Genomic DNA, 25,298 nt, shown 5'->3' on the forward strand with positions numbered 1-25,298 from the left:
TCATGAGGTGACGTCATTTGTTATGAATATTCATGAGTTGACGTCATTGACTATGAATATTCAATAGGTGGCGTCATTGATCATGAATATTCATGAGGTGACGTCATTGATTATGAATATTCATGAGGTGACGTCATTTGTTATGAATATTAATGATGTGACGTCATTGATTATGGATATTCAATAGGTGGCGTCATTGATCATGAATATTCATGAGGTGACGTCATTGATCATGAATATTCATGAGGTGATGTCAATATTTATGAGGAGATTATGAATATTCATGAAGTGACGTCATTGACTATGAATACTCATGAGGTGACATCATTGGTTATGAATATTCAATAGGTGACGTCATTGATTATGAATATCCATGAGGTGGAAATGGATAGGTGTTGGGCTGTGCAGTAAGGGGGCACAACACTAAATCCTTCCGCATTTGGTGTAACCTTGTATAGTTCCGGTTTAAAATAGCGCCTGAGCGAAATATATCAACCTCTCGATGGTACTAAATTTAAGTGAATCGTGCTTGTTTTTGATGAAAACACTAGAGTAGAACCTCAACATTAAAAATCTTTTCAAAAAATGTTTCAAATCGATTGTCAATTAGTGACAGGCTGTCGGAATGATGGCGCTGTTCAGGGGCCCGTAGCTCAAAAGTTCGACTAGATGCCCCCCGAAAAAATAATTTTTATTAAATTTCAGACTTTCTACTTTTAGAAAATCCATACGACATTTTCTCATCTTTAGGCAAAAGGGTAGAAAAACGAATTTACTTTCTTGTGTTTTCACGTGTATTTCAATGGGACGATTATTTAGTGGTGTGCCCCCGTAAGGGGCATCCGGTGAGAGCAAGGGTCATTGCAAGCGTGAGAGGATGATTTTTGGCATTTGGTGAGACCAAAATGACAATTTGAATAAGCAATTTATAGATTTTAATTTTACACTGCGGTAGTGACCGAGTTGAGTTAAGGCCGAGTTGGTTTAGGGTCGAGTTATTCAGTTTCAGCGATCACGGGTCAAAGGTTAAACACATTGTACACAGCAAAAACAAAAGTGGAGATTTCGTTGAATGGAAAAGTTAAAATTTTTCAAAATGTCTAATACTTTCAAGATAACTGTTCGCCAACGAAAGATAACAAGGAAACGAGTAAGTACGCGAGCTCTATGATCATCATCAGCATGATGCATCATCATCATGATGCAGTAATATGTAATGTAATGTCAGTATCAGTAAGTAAGCTTAAAATTAAATTCAGACTTTTTATTATATATCTTTCCACACAAATCTGAATAATACTTTTGACTTCTTGGTTGAGTCGGTAGAAACTAGTCACGATTATCGCACTTTCAGTTTCCCACGCGTTTGAACGGGAATTGGATTGCGTACTTTTTCGATGTCTAGTGAGCAAATTTTTTCAATATTTTGAGAAAATGATGTCAAATTTTCTATTCTATATTGTTTGATAATAATGTCTTTTGCCAATAGTATGTTTAAAGTTGTAATTTTGTGTTTTTGATCGCAATGATCGGATATTTTCGTTCCCGATTCAATTCTGAACCCTTCATAAGGGTGCCGATTTCGCAGAACTTTGACGATAATTTTGCCTTTTGGACACTAAAATGCTTTCGATCCTTAATTTTGTTTCAATCGAGTCTTAAATTAGCAAGCACAATCACGGTTGGTACCACTTTTATATACATTGATGAAATTTTAAATATTTTTTTTCAAGTTTCTAACCGGGCGCAAATCGTTAAGTGTGTATTTCCATTGACATCCAAAATGGCGTAAGCCAGTCCTCAATATACATAGGTACGGCGTATATAGGACTGGCAAGCGAGTCTAGTAGAAACAGCAGTTCAAAACCTTTAGGCTCCACTTTCCAAATAGTCCACCATTTATCCGGCGATGAAAGCCCATGAATAATTGACTACCCTTAGCTTTGTGGGTGCTACATGTAGGTATGCTAGGTGAATTCAAATTTTACATATGGCTTATTCCATGAAGTTGGGGCACATTACAAATTGGGAGAATTTTATAGTATAAATGCAGTTTAATATTTCTTATATGAACCTTTTCTCCTCAGTTGATATTTTCTAAATAGATATGAAGTTTAACTTTCATGTAAAAGTTACTTGAAAATTGTACCTATTATATTTTTATTTTTACGGGCCATTAAGTGGTTCAAAGTGGTGTCCAGCACTTTTTAGGGCAAAAAACGTGACAGAGAAAAAGCAAGTATGCGGAATACAAATAATTTCAATTGTAACATCAAACAGTCACAGTTTACATAATATTACATGAATTAATGTTGGTAGTAACTAAAAAGTACATTTAAACAAAACAGAAACCAGTCAATTAAAATTTATGGGATGTCAAAAATGAGCTTCCCGATGCTACACGCGGTGTCCAGAAAAATAAGTGTAGCTTCGGTATTTACAGCTCACCCACAGCACATACAGGTATCATTCAAATCAATTTGTTTTGTGTTTTTATTGATGTAAACATGTTAAATAGGAAATTTGACCAGCATTTGTGCCTAAGCTCTCAGTCGTTTTAAAATTTCATGAGAAAATGTCACTGCGGTGTCCATGTGTAGCATCGGGAGATTTCAAACCATTATACTTGCTTACAGCAAGGTCAGTACACACATGAATGGACTTATTTTAAGATGTGACTGGGTAAGGGTTTTCAAGGGAACTTGATTTGAGGAGCTGCCATTTTACCAAAGAGTAAATATGTGTACATCCATATCAAAACGATGCACTTGTCGGCTGCTACATGTGTCTCATTTCACTTAATAGCTAGGAATAAATACTACACTCATCTCCAAAGTGGAGGTCACTTCACATCATACCAAGTCACATAGTTTAGGAATACAGAGAACATTCCTTAACCATGTGATTTGGGGATGATTTGAAGTGACCTCTACTTTGGAGATGAGTCTAGTATTTATTCGTAGCTATTATGTGAAATGAGACACATGTAGCAGCCGACAAGTGCATCGTTTTGATATGGATGTACACATATTTTGAAAAAATGGTGCGGTGTCCATGTAGCATCAGGATGTAGCATTGTGATCAAAGTATAGCATTGGGAAGCAAACAGTTAAAATTTATGTAATTTCTTCTTATATTTTGAAACTAGATGACATTAAACAACTAAACATATTAACTTTTGAGGGCAGGCAAACATTGTAAAATAATTATGTGTTCAATACAAATTTTTATGCACTATCAGACACGGTGTCCATGTAGCATCGGTACACAGTTTTGTCAGTTTTATGTATTCACCAGTTTTTTTGGTATCCTTGTTTTATTTTTTCTACAACTTTTAATGTCCGTAGGCCCAAATGTAACTTTATAAATAACTTTACCACGAAGTATGATTACTTATTGTGCAAAACTCACAATCCAGACCGATTCTACAGGACACGGTGTCCAAGTAGCATCGGTAGAATTATGTTGAATTTTTGCAACAAAGGCAAGTTTTTTTTACTTCTAGTTTCAAAATAAACTACCAGCTGTGAATCAAATACTTTCTGAACCATCCTAGGTAGCTGCAAATATATTCCTTGTGAATTTTAGATACAAAAAGAAATCAAACATAATTTTGAATAGATTTACCTGTCATCCTTCATTTTTGATGCCTCATAACTTTTGTTTCTGATTTAAGATAGTGTAATTGGTAATATTATGCTAATTTGCCATGGTAGGACATCATAAAAAAGTATTTTATTAAGACATGTCATGGACAGTATGTTTAAAATAGAGAGAGCTAGTATAAAATGGTGTCCATGTAGCATCGTGATATTTGCCTCGACTGCTGAACAACAAAGCACTACCACGGAAATTCTGTACTTTCCAATGTAAAAAGATCACTTTTTTGTTGAAGTATGATAGTTGAAGTAACTAAAACACACATTACATTTAGAATTAAGTCATTTTGAAATTTTGACCCTTATGTCACACTTTGTGCCCCAACTTCATGGAGTTAGCCATATCAAATTAAAGCCCTTGAGTAAAGAAAGCCAAAACTGAAAACATTTTTGTCATAGCACTTTCCGTAACAAAGTTACATCTTGTCAAAGATTGACTTTCATCAAAAAGATTCTGCTAGCAAAATTCCCCAAAACGGCATTTAGGGGTGTTTCTAGATCTTAGTCTCATGGCGATAGCAGCTTTTTTTAATGGAACTGCTATCAAAATCCTCTAAAATTCCATGTGCGACTTGATTATCACCATAAAAAATCATATTTGGGTCAAGTGAAGTATAGAAAACATATTTATGTAGGTTTCCTTCACCGACCTATTCTTGAAAAAAATTCAAATTTCTATGTAAATATGCATTGTGTTTGGGCCCCAGTTTCGGTGGATCAAAAACTGGTCTACCTCGACATAGGCGTGGAATGGACTTTTCGCTGCTCTTAAAAATCACTCAAAACATCTTTTTAAATATTATTTTTGGATAAAAGCTGATGTGTATATAATAAGTTGAGTAATCATAGATGACATACATCAGTGACAGAGGTTTCTAAATTGAGTATTTTACTAGATACACTAATAATGCAAACTTGCCAAAAAGTTAACACTGGTGAGTGACACCGTACTGCACTTTCTACAACTAGTCCTCAAACGTACAGTACCGAGTCCAATTGTAGTATTAACTTGGGTATGAATAAGTTTTTGTAGCTTTGGAGGCGCCTTGTTAAGGGATCTGGAATGAGCCTTTTGAGCAGGGGTCGCGTTTTGAAAATTGGGTAATATGGACGCACTGAATCTCTAAATCCAGGGGGGTTAGGGGTCCAAAAAATCTGATCTGGACGCATCTAAATCGCAGCCTGATTTACAGTGTAGGAATAAAAACCTCCCAATTTAACAATATTAACTGTTTATTTAAAGAAATATGTCATTCATTTTCAAAATACCCCACAGAAAATCGTTGTTTATCGGAAAATGCAAGGCTGGGCTGTTCATATCGCCGCCGGTCATTATTTTAGCCTTGCAAACTTTCATAAACTGGGCTCAAAAGTTTCCCAAATTGCATCATACAGATCGTTTTCCAAGCAACTGAACCCCTAAAATGGTGAATTATGGACTGCTTTACTTCCATAATTAATATATAGCACATTAATACTGATTTATGAAGTGGAATTTTAACATCAAACACGGCCGGCGTTTTGGTAGATCGCGAACGTGAACTCACTGTGCAATTTTTTGTCCAGCCACCATCTTGTATGTTTACAGCCTTTGGAATATAGAGGGCAGCATTTTATTAAATGCGCACCCAGAAGCTCATGGATTTTAAGGTTTTTTAAAGGCCCAGATTGAGTATTTTCACCTCTTTTTGGTTAAAGATTTATGTGAAAAAAATATTAAAATTACTGTGCGCCACTTTGACTGACTCAAAGCGCCACAAGTGGCGCACGCGCCGCCAGTTGAGAAGGCCTGAGTTAGAGAAAGCCAAAACGCAAAGTGCTATTAAAATCCCTCTGAAATTTGTGTGATTCATAATATGATGAACACCAGCAATTGCTCATGACAGCCCAAATTTTGATCTCCAGGATTAACATTGCTGTTCTACTAAAGGCACCATTCAGTCTGTTGGATTTCCCAAGGAGTGTGATAGTAAATAATAAGATGATCACAATGGCATATTCTGATTTCTTATTTGAAAAGTGTGGTAATTATCTTCATTGACGACATCTCACAAGATCTGAACAATCAGTCCATCTTGTACGCAGATGATGCTACCATTATGTCCTTCATCAAATCCAGAGAAGATAGACTTCCTGCTGCAGCATCTCTCAACTGGGATTTGGCCAAGATCGAAACATGGGCTAAGACATGGAATGTCCTGTTTGGTGCTGCCAAATGTAAAACCACTACCATCTCCAACCGAAGAGATGCTGATGGCAACCATCCACCACTTCACTTTTTTGGTGTAACTCTTGAAGAAGCTGAAAGCGTGGACCTTCTAGGTCTTACATTGAATAAAGAGGCCCCTGAGTTGTTATGCCAGCTGATGCCAGACATCCATGTCCATGACCCCAGGTTGCGACGGTCTGTGAGATCCCATGACCTAGCAGTGGAAGTCCCAAGATCAAACCTTGTCAGCCATGAAAGATCATTTCTACCATCTACAGCCCAATTATGGAATTCTCTACCTGCCCAAATTCCAGCCATTAGATCGAGGGCCAGCTTCAGCAGGGAGGTTAATCGCTTTCTGGGTGCATCCTCGTCAGCAGCTTCTAAATGATTTATTTGTCTCTGCTGTTAATGCCCAGTTATGCCATGTCGTAAAAAAAAAAAAAAAAAAAAAAAAATATTTTTAGCTTTAATACTGATTACAACTATTTCTGTGAGTCAAATCAAATACTGACAAAATCTCTGAGAAGAAAAAGAATGATGTTACATTGTACATATGTATCTCCACTCATATTTGTACCAATAATTTTATTTTTTGATTCACAGGTATTTGCCAAATATGTGACATCATGTCTCGCAACAAGTGATGAGTCCATCAGTAGGGAAAACGAACAGTGCCCTCAAGTACTTAAAGACACTTCAACAGTGACCATGGTAACAACATCACCGCCGCTGGGAGTCATAACTAGTGGCAAAGCGGGTAAACCAAAGTTCATCAAATCAACAAAGAGACTCGGCGACTGCCAATTGAACACTGCCATTGCAAACTCAAGGTGGTCCTGTTGTGGTACCACATATAACGAAGTTCTTGAAATCCACAAACATGTTGCTAAAGAACACCATGAGGAAATTGAGCGGCTGACAGAATCGCGGCTAAATACGGCGCTGAATGACGTGTGCGAGGATGATAAGAATGAGAGGTGGGTATTAGATGTTGAAAATGAGTTGGCTATCCCTGCTACAATCCAGTAGGCACTACAATGGTGAAAATAAGAAGCTTTTCTACCAGGACTCAGTTTGAGAAAAACGTGAGCTCTGGTTCACCTAAATTTAGTCGCGACTGGGACTCGCTTTACAAAATAGGACTCACTTTTGTTTTAGCAACAGTCAGAATTTAAAATGGTCTAAATTAATATCCATATTTAAATAGCCTCCATTCAACAATAAAAGCTCAAATTCCGACCAGAAATTGCACCAAAAAAAACACATTTTGGTTTACCATTTCCTATTTCCTGGGTATCTTGCAGGGTTGTAGCCAAATTTTAGTGATGGCTAAAATTAAGAGAAAATTGAATCTTAATGCCAATTACTTGACAGTAATGGCATTTGACAGCTGTTTTGTCATTTTAGTGCTGGTCGGCAAGACCTATAATTCTATAGTATAAGTGCCATTATGGCGACGGGCTTTATTCTCAATGGGCTACAGTAGGCAAGTAACAGCCCTGAAACAAGGCCTATGGCCCATTTATTTTCACCCTTGCGGCCGTACATGTACTTGATGCTGTTTGGGTATTAACATTTCACAACTTAAAGCCATATTATACAGGGTGTGTGCAGAACCTTGAAAAGCCAAAAAAGTGCTTGAAAGTACTTGAAAATCAAAATGCCTTTTCAAGGCCTTGAAAGTCCTGGAATTTTGTTGAAAAGTCCTTGAAATTTATGGAAAGTCCTTAAAGAAAAAATGTGCTGAAACAATAAAAAATTATGTTACAAATAAATAAGAAAAGAAGTTTGTCTTTTAGGCCTATATATTTTTCATTTTGTAGGCTATATATACACATTAACTCTTTTTGGACTCATATATTTCCAATTTTAAAATGAAAATTCCTTAGAACCCTGACTGGATGACTCGACTAGATAAAGGTACCCATTTAGCATGCATGTGGTCAAATTTGTATCTTATTGAGAACACCTTTTCATGCCCAAAATTGATGAATTTTAGTCCATTATCGGACCAGCATGTTATATGATTGTGTCGGTTTTGCGTTCAAAAACTCATCTCTTTTTCCTCAATGAATATTACCCAAGTAAGAATTATGTCATGTGCATTAATGAACGATGCCATTTGAGATGATGCTGGACTGATGATGCTGATGATGTATAGGCCTATATGTATACTCTAATGTCAAGTCATGTTTAAGTCTAAATGGAAACAAACTTCGGTCAAAGGTTTGATATGAACCTTTTAGCTGTATCCTTTGGCTTTGTGTAGCCGTCGCTAGAACATGGGGGTGGGGGGAGGTTGGGTGGGGGCGGTTGAGTGAGTGTGTGTAGGCCTATGTATTTCCTTTGGGATAGGCCTACTATTTTAGTCCCAATTTGTAGTGACATCACTCTGTATGTTTAACATACGGAATTTTACAAATTACTCTTATCATAAAATGTATTCTTCAGGCACATTCATTAGTACCCCCCCCCCCCTGTGGGCCCCCCTCCCCCATACCCGAAGAGGGGTGGGGGTCAAAAATGTGATGAATCATTGTTTTTATATTGTGCATTATATATATCAATTTCAATCATGTAGGCCATATTATTAGGCCAAGAAAACACTTTGAAGAATGTCTCTCATGTACAAAAGTATAGGAAAGTGAATATTTTTAAATATTCACTTTCCTATATTTTTTTTAAAATACTTCCTTCATCCTAAAAAGTGGTTTTAAAAACCACTTTTTTAGGATGAAGGAAGCATTTTTTCAAAAAAAGTCCAAAACAGGTTTTTATGTCAAAAATGGTCTCTTTTGGGGTGCTAAATCTGCTAAAATGTTTGTCGTCCTGAAATTTTAACCAAGCACACTGACCATCAAGGCCCAGGATGGGGTGCCAGTTGGTGGGGGTGGGGGAGGCAGTGGATGCAAGCACAAATGGTTAATTATTGTTTTATTTTTCTGCTTCACATATATCAACGTAAGCCATATTAGTCATGTAATAAAGCCAAAAAACATTTTTTAAGAGTGTCTCTTGTGCATAAAAGTATAGGAAACTCGAAACTTTAAAGCATGTTTTCTGGAAGAAGGAAGCACTTTTTATTAAAAGTGTAGAACAAGCCAGGAGCTTTGAAATGTTCTTTTTACCCTCTAACTTTGGCTTCGGGGGGCTTCATCCCCTCAACCCCCACCAGGGCTTCGCCCTGGACCCCCGGCTGTAGTCGTGAGCGCTTACGCTCACTCTGCTAAGTGTCCCTATTTCTAGTTTTCAAAAGTTGGCAGGTATGCACTGGGCTGCTGCGACTAGACCACTGGGTATTTTTCTACTTTTTTACACACCTATCTCTGGGTCGTTCCGTTCAAAGGTACATGAAAATTAATTTTTGGGTACTTGAAAGTCCTTGAAAAGTCCTTGAATTTGAAATAGAGGTGGCTGCACGCACCCTGATTATAACATTTGCCGAGGAAGACGCCCTCACTGAATTTTTAAAATTCCTTTTTTTACACGATTATACTTTATTAAACCAATATACCCTGCAAAAATCAAGACTCTAGGTGCTGTAGTTTTGTCAAAATCCGCGCTTTATTATTACGATGGAATTATTTTTGAACGCATACACGATGTTCATAACACACAGTACGTACACGGTGTGCGGGACGGTGATATACACAACAAAGGGTCGTACCACAACATGACCGAAGGAGTGATACGTATTGGCGACATGTGCGCTGGTAGTAAATTCCAATTTTCTTTGCTTTGCCGTAGTTGTTCGGCTCAAAAATAAAAGGGGATATATTTGACAGTAAAAGCTAACATTTTATGGCAAAGAAATGCTAATCTATTTTGTTTGAAAATGTTATAATATGGCTTTAAGTTACCTATGTGTGTCCCAAAGCAGCATTGGAAGTTGGGAACTTATCCTGATATGGACTACAGTATAGCCAATAGAATATTGAGATAGAAGGACAAATGCGACCTATTCTCACAAAATGAGTATTAACCCATGGCGACTGGAAGGGAAAGAAGGAAGGAATAAAGAGAGAAAGCAAACAAAGAAGTCATTTGCTCTGTGTGGGTTCTGAACCCCAGACCCTGGAATGCCAAGCACTAGGCCGGGGACACTTAGCCACAGTCTTTCACCTGGCCGGGCCAACGAAAGCGTGCCTTTATATCACTTTAGGTAATTGCATCATCACATCCCATGGGATGCACACATGCACAGTGAAGTTGTTTATTTTGTAGTACTCAGAAGGGGCAGAGGTCTGGTTTATGTTTTCAAAGTCAATTTTAGGACTGGCCATTTTGGAGAAAATGATGGACACTTATAAAATCCTAGCTAAGGCACTGATGGAAGATATCTGAGATTATCGTGCTCACAACTAATTATATACTGGTACCACAGTTTACCCAAGCTTCTCTATCTGCAAAGTAACTAAATTGATCATAATCATAATGCTTGATCTTTTTGCAGAATATCATCAGATTTGAAGCAGAAACGGCCAACAACTGAAGACCATAAGATATTGTATAGAAACATTGATACATTACCATGGTTACCAAGTGAGAAAGAGTGTGGTGACACAAGTGATGTTGATAATGAAGGACAAATATTGCTGTATTATAAATATGTGGATGTGAAGGAGCCATATGAGATTTGCGCATGGCAGCAAGAACTGTGCAGAAGACTACGCCTTACTGGGAAGGTTTGTACTGGACTTTTTTTTAATTATTAATATTTCCCCTCCCAAAACGTCATCCAAGGTCAACTTGTAAAATTGGCTGAAAATGTACAAAAAGTGTTTCACGAAAATGAAAAAAAAAAAACATGAATATTTACTATGTGTGGTGTTCATTATATCTACGGGATAACCTATCTGGGGCTCTACATACATTCATTGAATTTTAATTATAAAACTTTGTTTTTAAACCATATTTTTCCTTGCAGATACGCATAGCAAGAGAAGGAATAAATGGGACAGTTGGAGGAAGCATATCAGCTACAAGACTTTATATGCAATCTGTCCAGAACCATCCAGTTTTCCAACAAACAGACTTCAAAGTAAGACTCAAAGGTCCATGCATGGTAGACCTGGTATAACTATAGAGGTTAGACTTAGGGAGGGATCCCTTTTATCTTTTCTTTTCCTCAAGTTTACTCCTAACAAAGTTCATAAGTAACACTGCAGTCAGCCAATATTAAGCTACATGTACCATTTGCATGTAACAGATATGCAGCAATATAGAAGGTATATAAATACCATCTCCCCAGCAAACACAAAATGTCTTTTAAGAAAATGTTTTATTGTTAGGTTATATAAAGGGTATAAAAAGCTTTGATAATGTTCTAAAACATTTTTGAAAACTAGATTCAGAACATTTTAACATAATAGTTATTTCAAATTTCAAATTCTTTTATACAATTCCAAAATTTGGGTGGACTTTCTCAAATTGACTGACCAATCCCTGCACATTGACCCTGCTTCCTGAAGGAGTGGGCATAGATGGTGCTGTTAGGACTTGGTCGTAAATATGCGGAAGAAAGTAATTCCCCTTGTCTCTGTTGAGTGTTTTGGCCCCCTTCCAGATGGCTTCTTTTATGTGTCTCCTGTTTCTATTCTGTTCTCTATCTTTGATTTGTGATTCCTCCCATCTGATTACATGATTTGTTATAGCAGGTTTATTATCCTCTCCCATAACAGAGGCCTGTCTTTGCACTCTGGTGAAAGTTTTCTTTTCAGCTTTTTCAGCTTCTATTTTGTTATTTGAGTATTTTGTTATTCTCCAATATATGATTTATCACAGTTGAGACAAGGGATCTCATAAACACAGTCCGATGTTTGTTCCTGCTTGTTTTTGGGATGGTCGAGTATACAGCATTTGGTGTGGCTTAAATGTGGTATTAATACTATGTTTCTTTAAAACTTGCCTCACACGTTGTGAGCGACATTCTTTGTACGGAAGGACTACCATCACTCTGGATTGCCATTTGCCAATAGCCCAACTAGGAGTGAATTTGGATATTTCTCGACCATATACCACTTCAGTCATGTTTTAAAACAGTTGAAAAATGAGAAGAAACTATTTAAAAAACTGACCTGTTCTGGGGTGGCCGAGGAGGAGGGGTTCCCCCTGGGAGTCATTATTCAAGTCCCCGCACCCAGGTGAGGCAGGGGGTGAGGGTGCTGAGCCCCTGCTAGAATCCAGCAAGTGTCATCTGTAGAGAGAAGAAGATGACATGATACTCTCTTGAAAATGAGACATGTTTTTATGAAATAAGCGGAAAGTTGTCAGGGAGTGTCTTCAGGAAAAGATCAAATTTTGCTAACGTTAAACAAGCATAGAGCGAGTTTCAAATAATTTATTCTAATGTTTGTTTCTATTTCTTATTATTTATCCCTTAGACAAGCAAAGGTAGTGCAGAGGATTTTCCCAATGGTTTACAAGTAGGAGTGCATTCTGAAATTGTTCCAATGGGTGTAGATCCAGATAAATTAACCTACACACAAGCAGGTAAGAAAACTAATATACAAGGGTGTGATTTATCCCTTGATGTAGATAAACATAGGATTTTCCCAATGGTTTACAAGTAGGAGTGCATTCTGAAATTGTTCCAATGGGTGTAGATCCAGATAAATTAACCTACACACAAGCAGGTAAGAAAACTAATATACAAGGGTGTGATTTATCCCTTGATGTAGATAAACATAGGATTTTCCCAATGGTTTACAAGTAGGAGTGCATTCTGAAATTGTTCCAATGGGTGTAGATCCAGATAAATTAACCTACACACAAGCAGGTAAGTAACGGAACCGGGTATAGTAAAAATGAAAATTGACTCGATCACCATAGGCGTAGATCTTGGGAAGATGGGTTGATGAATCCCCCCAATATTTTGATAAGGGAGATCAATCATGTTGATGCCTATATGTTCCACTTTTGCACCATATTTTACTATTTTAGCTTCAATATGGCAGGCAACATATTTTGTGCGCTTATTGTTGATGCCTGTATGAGGTTTCTGACTAAATTAATCTCTCATTTAGCCATTTTAGACTAGAAATGCCAAGTTTTGCATTCTTCGTGCAAATGTGTTCCACTTTTGCACCATATTTCACTATTTTAACTTCAATATGGCAACATTTTTCGTGTGCTTATTTTGTTGCCAAAAGGTGATGGATTTCCAATCCCATGGCCCAATGTCAAAAAGAAATCTATGCCACTGTCGAACACACCATCTCCGTTCCCTCTCTACCCACCACCAACATGAAAAAGTCAATCTACTTCCTGATTGTAACACAAACAACAGTGTTTCTAGGTTGTAGAACACCTGTATTGATAAAAAAGAAATTGTAAATATATCAATATCGGCATTGGGCAGGAAATACTTGTGGCCCTTGAACATGTTTAAAACAAAACTGTCAAGTGGTTACATATGAGGATTTGCCTTAAACATGTTCAGGGGCCAGTGATACACATGAGGGTTTCCCTGGCCAATGGGGATATTTGTGTGTTTGTTTGGTACAGATATTCCTTTTAACTTGTGGGTTTTTTTTCTAAACAAAATAAAGTTTTGGCGAACTTGAAAACTTCAATTTCCTTGATTATGTTGAATGAGAGTAAAGTCTAGTTTGCTAACATCTATCCTTTGTTATTACAGGCAATCACTTGAGCAGTGAGGCTTTCCACAGTGAGTTAGAAAGTCACTTATCAAAGAACACATCAGATGAGAAAGATACTGTCTTTGTGGATTGTAGGAATTTCTATGAAAGCCGGATTGTAAGTATTTATATAATATTGGATGGTTTGGGATATGAGAATATGTTTATATCATTCAAGCCATGAAAATACTTAGCAAGCCCAAAGTGCGAGTTAAGTATTTGCATCGTGAGTGTGATATTTTCTCATTTCAAATAATAAAAGAGTCTTAAAGTTAATTCTTTATTTCTTCCGTAGTTGGAGCTGTGCGTATCGCGTACACAAGCGTAAACACACAGGCGATTAACAATTACGCTAATTGGCTGCTCGTCTTGACAACAAGAAGGGTTTACCAATTGGTCGCCGGTACGTATGAGGGGAGGAGACCTCGCCACTTCTATGCGATCGTCGATCACTAGCTCGTACCTCTACCATGAAAGAAATAACAAATTGACTGTAGAATATAAATAATGGAAGGTTGAAACTAGAAGAATAAATTAAATCTGAACAAACTCGATGTCAAATAGGTGTATCTGGTGTTGTCCAGCTCTTAGTTATTCTACAAGAACCAATTATTTAAAATATTATTATTCTACATTTGGGTCAGTCCATATGATATCAAGGAGGTCCCCCACCTGACCCCTCAGATTTGCTTTATATTTTAGTCATATGTTGTACCTGTAAAAATATTAAAACCTGCAAATTTGAGGTCTGTAGCTCTTACGGATTTTCTGTGGTAGCCATTTAAAGTTGGCGCATGGGGGTCTAAATTTGGACTCAAAAGTTGCCCTTTAAATAAATGTCATCTTTGGGAGTCTGTGACTTCTTTACAAAAAGAGAGAGAGGTCTGAAACCTTGTATACACACTAACTGCATGCCTAATTTGTCAAAAAGTAAAAAAAAAAAAAAAATTGGTAATTATGCGTTGTGTCACGGGGTCATTAAATATGCAAGAAAAAATGTAATGTTTTGTAAACTGGCAAGTTTAGCCCCCTAAATTCACATTTTTGTCAGATTAATTATTTTTTGTTGTCACTGATGCTAAATATAGGTTAAATACAATACATATCCAAAAATTGAGGTCACAACTCATTTACATTTCGAACAGCGCCCTCACGAAGATGAAATTTATTGCAAATTCAACATTTTCAGGGGGTCCAAAGTCGATGTGGTCCACCTTCAAAATTTATAAAGCATTTTTTTTATATGACTACTAGTCTTAAATTACAACTTTGCAAAGTCCCAGTAATTGTCTAGGTTGACTTCATATAAAACGACAAGCCCAAAGTTGACCATTTTCTTATGATTGCATGTACTGCAAATGTGCCGAATTTGGAAGTCTTAAAGTCAAATTGGCCCCAACATTGAAAATAAAATGGAAATTAAAGTAAATAGGGCCAATAACTACGCATCTAGTCATTTGTTTTCAATATTGTGGCCATTTTGACTTTTAAACCTTCCGAATTCGGCACCTTTGCAGTACATACAATCATAAGAAAATGGTCAACTTTGGGCTTGTCGCTTTATATGAAGTCAACCTATAAAATTACTGGGATTGAGCAAAGTTGTACTTTAAGACTAGTAGTCATATAAAAGTGATGTTTTATGAATTTTGAAGGTTGACCACATTGACTTTGGGCCCTGAAAATGTTGAATTTGCAACTTAAATTTCATCTTTATGAGGGCGCTTGTTCAAATGTAAATAAATTGTCACCTCTATGTCTTATATATGCATTGTATTTGTCCTATATATCGCATCAGTGACAACAAACAATTATTCTGACAAAAATGTAAATTTAGGGGGCTAAACTTGCCAGTATACAAAACATTACATTTTTTTTTTTTTTTTTTTGACCCGTGACACAACGCACAATTACAGACATTTTTGGCTCTTAGCGGAGCTAGTGAGCCTTAGTCATTGTAGTCAGTGAGGACTGTATTTTTGCTACAAATTTTGGCCACTTGCGTTCTTGCTTTTTATGCTAAGGTTTCTTTTGTTAATGATATTTGGCTTTGAAATTACATTCCAAGGTTTGCTTAGTTATTTAGCAATCGATTGCACTCCTTTAGAAGTGAATTTGGGGTGGGGAAAGTACTTATTTTGAAGTGAGAAAAGTCAAAAGTCGTCATGAGAAACAAGTCATTTCTATCGCTTTGCTTGGTTCCCTGTATGCGCTAGAGATTATTTTGGTCTGAGTAATTTAAGTTGTGAGATCATGGCGGAATTGACGGATTGCACTATTTTTCTTTGGGAAAGTGACCTTTTATCATGAATTTTTGCGGTGATCTCACATGGATAGAAACGTGATTGGATGATTCCTTTGTCCAGATTGTTTATTGAGTTCTCGGAGTTTTGTTACCATGGGACAACACTTCAAAATATTTAGAGACCAGCGGCGTAGTAATTTAATTAAATGAACGCTAAATAACCAGGGTTGCCAAAAAATTCAGCCCGAATCGCAGGTCAAATAATCGAAAAATCGCCCAATTTTTTTTCTTTACCCTTTGTATTCTATGGGGCAGGAAATTGTCCCGGGAAAATCTTCAAAAGTCGCCTAATTGGGTTACCAAATCGCTGGTTTGACAACCCTGAAAACAACGTCTCGACAGCGAAGGTCACATCTGGCTATTCATTATCATTGTTTGTCTGGCACGCTTTCTACAGCGTGGGTTGGGAATTCTGAAAATCTGTAAAAATTACAATTTTATGGAATATAGGGTGGGTTTCTAAAAAGCGTGTGAGCAATATATAATTATAAAGCGTAGGGGTAACGCTACCAATTGAAAAAAAAAATAATAAAGTAATTTGAAGATCAGTTGAAAAACATTCATATTTTCTTCATAAATCTGGAAAGAAAATGTCAAAAATTAATTTGCTGATGTTTTCAATTCATACGACGTCACCTGTAGTAGAATCGACGCTACCGTGAGTTTTATGAATGAATATAATTTTCAGTCTCTACATCAGCCGCTTTGGCCCGCTCGCTCACACTAGAAGTGGAGCGATCCGAACCACAGCGGCCGTGTAGAGAGTATAGACTGACGTATTCATGTATTCAGGATCTCACAGGTATCTCAGCCTTTTGCCCATTTGCCCATGTGTTACTTTATGATAAACAATCTAAAGTCGTATCTTTTCGATGCAGTTGCAGTGATGCAGTTTTGCCAACATTTAATATGTCGCAAATGTTTCAGATGAATAAGAAAATCATGAGTGTTTGATAGATGAGGATAAATTCTGCATCAATTCGGATTCTGAAATGGATTGATGGCGCAGATAATGATAAAATGGACCCGGAAGTGACTGTATGAAACGCCGATGTTCAGTCTTCCGAATTTGATAAAGTAATGCTGTAAACAATCTAAAGTCGTATCTTTTCGAAAGATGATTGCAGTTTTGCCAATATTATGTCGCAAATGTTTCAGATGAATAAGAAAATCATGAGTGTTTGATAGATGAGGATAAATTCTGCATCAATTTGGATTCTGAAATGGATTGATGGCGCAGATAGTGATAAAATGGACCCGAAGTGACTGTATAAAACGGCGATAGCGCCCGATGTTCAGTCTTCCGAATTTGATAAAGTAATGCTGTAAGCTTTGGTCACAAACACTGCATAAGGGTGGGGGTTCAATTTTTGATAAAAAGGGTGTCTGTCTAAAAAGTGTGGGGAAATATAAATGGAGGGGTTTGACCCCTGACAAACGCTCAAATTTGTAGCTGCTACAACTGATCATCACTATTTAATTCACTAGAATCTGTTTGTTTGTCTGTGTCTGCCTCTTCTCTCAGAGACTAGTGTAGTAGTAGCTCGTTCACGTAGTGATTCCGTTGTCCCACTGGCCTACAAAACTTAGATTGCATGGCGATCGGAGTGTTATCGTCAGAGCACTAGCATAGTAGGGGAAGCATGTTCCTCAAACTTGGTGGGTGGATGCATCTTTAGTACAACAAGTCACACATACAATATTTTCTCAATTGAATTTTATCCTTTCTGGGTATGACTGATTTTGTTACCGTAAAATTTGTGTCAATTCCCGATATCACATAATAGTACCGTACACTATAAATGCACCACATTTTGTAGGCTCCAATTGCTGATTACATAAATGAGAACAACTGGTAACCAGCGGCACTGTGCAGTACCGGTCTGTTATTCAATTGCGTTGTGTGTGGGTTATGTGTATTTTATGTGTAAAATGCCTATGCGGCGCGGTGATCCACCCAAAAACAAAATCATCGTATAGGCATGCGATCCCTGGTACTAGGTGCATCTTGACCCCAGCATAAGTTTGTATTGGTTAGTGGGTCAAGGTCACCTGAGGTCATCCAGGGGTCATCTGAGGTCAAATTTGCAAAAACTGTTGTAGGGGCATGAAACCGTGGGTACAGTCAACATTTGGAGTCAAATTTCGGGAAGGTCATCCGGGGTCACCCAGGGGTCATCTGAGGTCAAATTACTAAAAACTCGTGATGGGCATGAAACTTGGTGGGTACAGTCAACATTTAAAGTCAAATTTTGGGAAGATACTAAAAATTGTCGTATGGGCATGAAACTAGGTGGGTACAGTCAACATTTGGAGTCAAATTTTGGGAAGGTCATTTTGAGGTCATCCGGGGTCACCTGAGGTCAAATTACTAAAACTGTCGTATGGACATGAAACTTGGTGGGTACAGTCAACATTTGGAATCAACATTTTGGGAAGGTCATTTTGGGGTCACCCAGGGGTCATCTGAGGTCATATTACTAAAAACTGTTGTATGAACATGAAACTGGATACAGTCAACATTTGGAGCCAAATTTTGTGGGGTCGCATGTTCCTCGAACTTGGTGGGTGCATCTTGACCCCAGGCAGAACAAGTTTGTATTGGTTTAGTGGGTCAAGGTCACCTGAGGTCATCCAGGGTCATCTGAGGTCAAATTAGCAAAAACTGTCATATGGGCATGAAACTTGGTGGGTACAGTCAACATTTGGAGTCAAATTTTGGAAGGTCATTTCAGGGTCAACCGGTGTCACCCAGGGGTCATCTGAGGTAAAATTGCTAAAAATGTTGTATGGGCATTGGTGGGCACGGCCAACATTTGGAGCCTAATTTTGTAGGGTCGCACAGAACAAGTTTGTATTGGATAGTGGGTCACGGTCACCAGAGGTCATCCAGGGGTCATCTGAAGTCAAATTAGCAAAAACTGTCGTATGGGCATGAAACTTGGTGGGTACAGTCAACATTTAGAACCAAATTTTTGGAAGCTCATTTCGAGTCAGCCAGGGGTCACCTGAGGTCAAATTACTAAAACTGTCGTATGGGCATGAAACTTGGTGGGTACAGTCAACATTTGAAGTCAAAATTTTAGAAGGTCAGTTTCGGGGTCATCTGAGGTCACCATTTAGAGCAAAATTTTTGGGAGGTCATTTCGTGGTCGTCTGAGGTCAATTTAGATGAATTCTAATAGTTGCCAAGGCTTTCTATAGTTGTTGAAAGCTTCAAATACTAAAAAAGGGATTTTAAAATTTTGCAGAACAAATTATTCTTGCTGGTTCAGTAGTAATTTGCACAATAATGAATTATTTTCAGATTTTGCAACTAATAGTAAAGCGGCAAAAAATAATAATGCGGAGGAGGAAGATTGACCACCGCATCGAGTTTCAAGGACCGTATTGAATATTTGTGGGGAATTTTTTTCAAACTGAAGGTTTAAAAAAATTGACCGACTACCAACCTGTTGCGCATTCGACTCCAAGAACAATTGCTTTCCCACAAAAAAAGCGTAGAGCCACAGCGCCATTGGTGCTCTTGTTTTTTTTACTTTTTGACAAATTGGGCATGTAATTAGTGTGTATACAAGGTTTCAGACCTCTCTCTCTTTTTATTAGGAAGGTACAGGCTCCCAAAGATGAAATTTATTCAAAGGGCAACTTTTTGGTCCAAAGTTATATTCCCCTACTCCCAACTTTAAATGGCTGCCACAGAAAATCTGTATATTGAAAACAAAATGGAAATAAAAGTAAATAGGGCCAATAACTACGCATCTAATCATTTATTTTCAATATTGTGGCCAATTTGACTTTTAAGCCTTCCAAATTCGCACATTTGCAGTACATGCAATCATAAGAAAATGGTCAACTTTGGGGTTATCGCTTTATATGAAGTCAACCTAGACAATTACTGGGACTTTGCAAAGTTGTAATTTAAGACTAGTAGTCATATAAAAAAAATGTTTTATAAATTTTGAAGGTGGACCACATCGACTTTGGACCCCCTGAAAATGTTGAATTTGCAATAAATTTCATCTTCGTGAGGGCGCTGTTCAAATGTAAATGAGTTGTGACCTCCATTTTTGGATATGTATTGTATTTAACCTATATTTAGCATCAGTGACAACATAAAATAATTAATATGACAAAAAATGTGAATTTAGGGGGGCTAAACTTGCCAGTTTACAAAACATAACATTTTTTCTTGCATATTTAATGACCCCGTGACACAACGCGCAATTACCGATTTTTAAAAAAAAAAAACTTTTTGACAAATTGGGCATGCAGTTAGTGTGTATACAAGGTTTTAGACCTCTCTCTCTCTTTGTAAAGAAGTCACAGACTCCCAAAGATGACTTATTTAAAGAGCAACTTTTGAGTCCAAATTTAGACCCCCATACGCCAACTTTAAATGGCTACCACAGAAAATCCGTAAGAGCTACAGACCTCAAATTTGCAGGTTTTAATATTTTTACAGGTACAACATATGACTAAAATATAAAGCAAATCTGAGGGGGTCAGGTGGGGACCTCCTTGATATCATATGGACTAACCCATATGAAGCTTAGATATCTTGCTATTTTATAATTGAAGCATATTCGTCATTGTTTTATATAGGGTAATAGGCTGTTGTTGTCGTCTGCTTAGGTGCCTTTTGCAACACTTGTAAACAGCAAGCAAATTCCCCACTATGTCTGAAGCACTAAATTATATACATATTTGAAGTGATCATGGTTGAAATGCATAATTCTTAGTCAGTGGGAGTGGTCTAGTTCATAGACACATAATCTGATTGGACAATTGCATAATTTCGGGTGCCGTCTATCAGGCCATAGACAACCCCACATCATCATGAATGTTGATGACACAACACACTTGTAGAGGTGCGCGTATGAATCGTGTTGTATGCGTAGACTAGTGCGGAATAATTTTTGAAATGTTTTTGCTTTAAAAATAGTTGACAGTTATTAAAATGATATTTAACTGACTAAGAATGAGAATAAACGATAGGAATTTTTGTTTTTACTATCCTCTACCTGTGATTGATAGACAACAGGCACACAGGAAAAACAAAAATACCTATCGTTTATTCTCTATTCAGACACTCTGGAATACATGCATCGCCAGGTTATTTTTCATTGGCTGGGGTACAAATTTGCTTTATCGATTGCAAAATTGAGAAAGCCCATAGGAAAATTGCCAAAAAATGGCTTGTGCCCCCCATGAGACCTGGTGCCCCCCAATCAAGGTCAGTCCCCCTCCCAATATGATGAGCCATGCTACGCCACTATTTGAGCACACTACTCTCTTGAAGAGACACTAATTTAGGAGTTTATTGCAGTGTTCAACAGAAACTGTTAATTTCTGTAAATGTCAAATTTATTTTGCTATTTATTTTCAAATCCAAACTGTTTCTCTTAAATATTCTTTTGAAATATTTGCACTTTTACAGGGTCAGTTTCCAGGGGCTCTTGCACCGGACATTCGTAAATTTAGCTATTGGCCGGAATATATTGACAAAAACGTTGACGCATTTAGAGACAAGAGAGTCATCATGTATTGTACTGGAGGAATCCGTTGTGAAAGGGGATCAGCATATCTCAAATCTAAGGTATCAGTAACTCAATCAAACAATCAATCGATCAGTCAATTACCCATCAATCAATCAATCAATTTATAAATTGCATAGAAGGACAATCAGTCCATCAATCCACCAATTGATCATTCAATTACTAGATCAATCAATCAATCAATCAATCAAGTAAATTACAAATGAATAAATCAAATGATTATTTAAAGTACTGAGCAATGCAGATATTAGAGGATATGTGATTTGAAAGCACAAATTAAATTTGGTTCTAAGTTTTTTTTGCTTTTTTGACCCATATTTTTGCCTTTATCTCAATTTCAAATTTGCCGCCTTTGGCCCCCATGGACCAGATCGTGTCACATATGTTATTTGACAGCACAAGTTAAAATTGGTTAATTTATTTAACAAGTTTTAACTTGCAAGTTTTAATTATTGTTTAGTAATGTTTACATCAAGATGTAACCAGTGAGTGCCTGCGATTTTCAATGTTATATGCATGTTAATTTATATTTGATGCAGGGTGTGTGTAAAGATGTGCTGCAACTTGAAGGAGGAATCCATCGTTACATGGACAAATATCCCAATGGCCTCTTCAAAGGGAAACTATTTGTGTTTGATGACAGATACGCCATTGCAACTAATGAGACTACCATATCAAGTAAGTTGGTATTATGCTCAGGACCGTTCCGACCATTAAGCCAGGTAAGGCGGTCGCCTAGGCGGTAAACACAGAGGGCCAAAAAAAGTGTGAAAAAATAGAAAAAATTAGAATGTAGAAAGAAAAATGAAGAAAAAATGAGGGTGGATAAAAAGAAAAAAAGGGAGGAAAAATAAAAAGGGGGAGAAAAGAGAAACAGAAAACAGGGCGGAAAAGGCAAAGGGGAACCTGAGAAAAATAAAAGAAATGGGGCGTGTTACTGACCCCTCCCGTATCTGTTGCCAGTGGTGAACATAGCTTTTCTAAGCTAAAGCTGATTAAGACTTATCTGCATTCAATGATGACCCAAAGAAAGATTTTAGAACAATAATACAATAGGCCTAACAGTGAAAAAAATCGCTTCAATTATTTTGTTGGTATGCTTTGGTGGGGCGACAGGGAGAGGCTTTGCCTAGGGCGGCAAAATCCCTAGGAACGGCCCTGATTATGCTGTTACGGTGGCATCACATACCATGTTTTGTAGTGCTGTCATTGCAATGTTTCTGACATATCAACAACATGTCGACATAAAAGTACGTCCACGACTTGGGCAAATGAATACAATAAAAGAACTCTAGGGGTGTTAGTCCTAATATTTTGGGGGTATTTTTAAAATTCATTATTGCGGGTCCTTGGGGGTGCTACTCCCCATATTTGGGTGTTTTCCAAAATTAATATCTCAAAATCAACAGGTGTGACCCTCTGGGTGGTGTCAAATGAAAGAGAAGACTATAACAAATACAATTAAAAAAACCCAGTTGTATGAGTGATAACATTTTGAAATGAAATATCTCAAAAACTAACAAGGTTTAACCCTCCGGGGTGGGTGGAATGAGAGATAACAAAATAAAGAATACAATAAGAGAACAACAGGGGTGACCCTCTGGGTGGTATCAAATGAAAAAGAAGACTAATGAAATCAATAGAAATTTCTGCTTTAAACAAGGGTGTTCTCCATAACAGCCTATTTTCATTTTTAGAAGAAAACAATTATCTGGCCATACATACAAAGATTCACACTGAAAAGTTCTTAGTTACCAAATGTAGCAACATGTAACTGAATAGCATTGATCTAGGTTAAATGATATTCCCAAGCAATGCACAGAATTTTTAGACAGAAGTCTTCCTTCCTTGTTTCATGTTTTGTTTTCTTGGCATGTGTTGCTATTGATAATCTGATACTAACAAACTCTGGGTTGTAAGAATGAGAAACTAAAGTGAAAATATGTTCAAATTTCCTCCCTTTTTGTTGGTGTTGTTACAAAGCATGATCCAATTTCAGAATTTAACTTCCTTGATTGCACAGAGTTTGTTTTTGTTTTTGTCACCGAATAACACTGATATTTTGGAATGAAAATATTGTTGTTGTTGGCTAAATTGATTGTAAGGTGGGAAACGATAGGGGTCACTATTATAAACAAGCAAAAGAACTGCTGAGTGTGGAAAATATGGTTCCACAGCAACACAGTTCTGCATTCCTGTTAAATTTTGCAATTACTGTACTGACGCAAGTAAAGTCCCATCCCCAATTTTTCAAAAAATTCCAGAAATTGTTTTTTAAATTTTATTTTTCGGATTTGGAGTGTCCCTGGCCTGGCCATAGATCTAAATGCAAGGATTATTATTGGTTGACTTAAAAGTGCATTGGATTTGTATTCATTTTGAAATCATTAATAGACTCTGACATGAACACAAATTATAACTTTGCATATTGAAGACACAATATTAGCATATAGCTCTATGTCCAAGGACACTCCAAATAAAAAAAACAACAACATTTGAGTACAGTCCCACCCCCAATTTTGATCATTTTTCACCTAAAAAGGGGTGGGACTATACTTGAATCAGCGGTACTAAAGTGTCAATTTTTTCCCTTTGATTTCAGCATGTTTCTACTGTTCACAGCCATGGGATAAATACCAGCCTTGCAGTAGTCCACATTGTCACCAGCTCGTCTTATCATGCCCGCAATGCAGAGGTCAAGGGTCAACCGCCTGCTGCCATTCTTGCAAAGAAATAGCGGAAAGGGTAGAGGTTGAAGGTCAAAGGCCAAAGGAAGAATGTGAGTGTACAAGAGAGAGGGTCAGAATACCACAAGAGACTATATGTGGTGACAAATTGCAGCAAGGTATAAGAACTTGTATTGAAAATGTGACAACGCGGGATAAATTGCAGCATGATGAGGAAACGTCTAGTACTGATCAATAACCATACTGAGCCGAGTATAGCCTGTGCCTTTTTTAAATACTAGTATATTTTTTTGCGACCTAACACAATTGAAGTTTAGTTCCATACCAACATACATTTTGTAAAAATGACACTTTAAACATATCTATTGGGTCAACAGATACAGAATTATAACATTCTGATACTAAAATAGGTGATAATTCCTGTCGATAATTCAATTCAAAACACCCTAGCTATACCAAAACTAAACCATCATTTCCATAAGTACACCAATGGTATTACACAACAACAGATATGATTCAATAAATTTTAACACGTGCAGATGTCATTGTAGCACGTATCACCGTGTTCATCGTGAGTTATTAATGACCATGCAATAAGTGCACGGTCAGGCAATCAATTTATTCAACTTTCTTTGTATTTCATTGCTCTGAGCAACACCAAAAGGGCCATAAATGGAACTGTGATTCTGATTATGATGGGATGGTTTTCAGGAAAATAAAGCTCTGGAAATGGCTCATGTAATGAAATTAAAAACTTAAATTTTGATTTTGATCGACATCTGACTCATTTAGCTTTATCGCCTCAAATGATGGATTTATTGCAGAAAATTAGTGCTGCCACAGAGAGGCTATGTAAAATTTTCATAATGCTGAGTATACTCTATTGGACCCCTGTCAAGTCTTGTCAACATCAAAGTTTCAATTTGTAAAATTTCATGAAAATAAATATGAAACCTACACTTTATGTTCAATTCAACTAGTATACTTCATCTGGATGGACTCGTCTCCCGAATAAAAATTTCCTATTGGGCAGGCATTGTATAAAAGGTGAAGGTAAATAGGTGAACCTGTATATATCAGTGAACGGAGTGCCCATCTCTCTTTCATTGGCGATTGGGCAGACTCCTCCATGTAATGTTACTATAGGGGGATCGCTACACCTCCTTTACAGCGAGTCTTTTACCTTCCCAGCATTAAAGAATGCCGGTACCCATTTATACAACTGGGTGGAGAGAGA

General features: G+C 37.2%; 1 protein-coding gene across 1 annotated transcript; it reads left to right on the forward strand.

Moving 5' to 3' along the window:
• Nucleotides 1-406: 406 nt before the first annotated feature.
• On the forward strand, nucleotides 407-25,015 carry LOC140141913 (thiosulfate sulfurtransferase/rhodanese-like domain-containing protein 2). Its single transcript, XM_072163793.1, has 9 exons — nucleotides 407-1,150; nucleotides 6,475-6,848; nucleotides 10,325-10,556; nucleotides 10,799-10,912; nucleotides 12,255-12,363; nucleotides 13,511-13,629; nucleotides 21,257-21,415; nucleotides 21,914-22,052; nucleotides 23,977-25,015. Exons 1-9 carry the CDS (start codon nucleotides 1,073-1,075, stop codon nucleotides 24,297-24,299), a joined length of 1,647 nt encoding a protein of 548 aa, XP_072019894.1. The 5' UTR covers nucleotides 407-1,072; the 3' UTR covers nucleotides 24,300-25,015.
• Nucleotides 25,016-25,298: the final 283 nt, after the last annotated feature.

Source organism: Amphiura filiformis, chromosome 20 (genome assembly GCF_039555335.1).
Source record: "Amphiura filiformis chromosome 20, Afil_fr2py, whole genome shotgun sequence".
Taxonomy (NCBI): Eukaryota; Metazoa; Echinodermata; class Ophiuroidea; order Amphilepidida; family Amphiuridae; genus Amphiura; species Amphiura filiformis.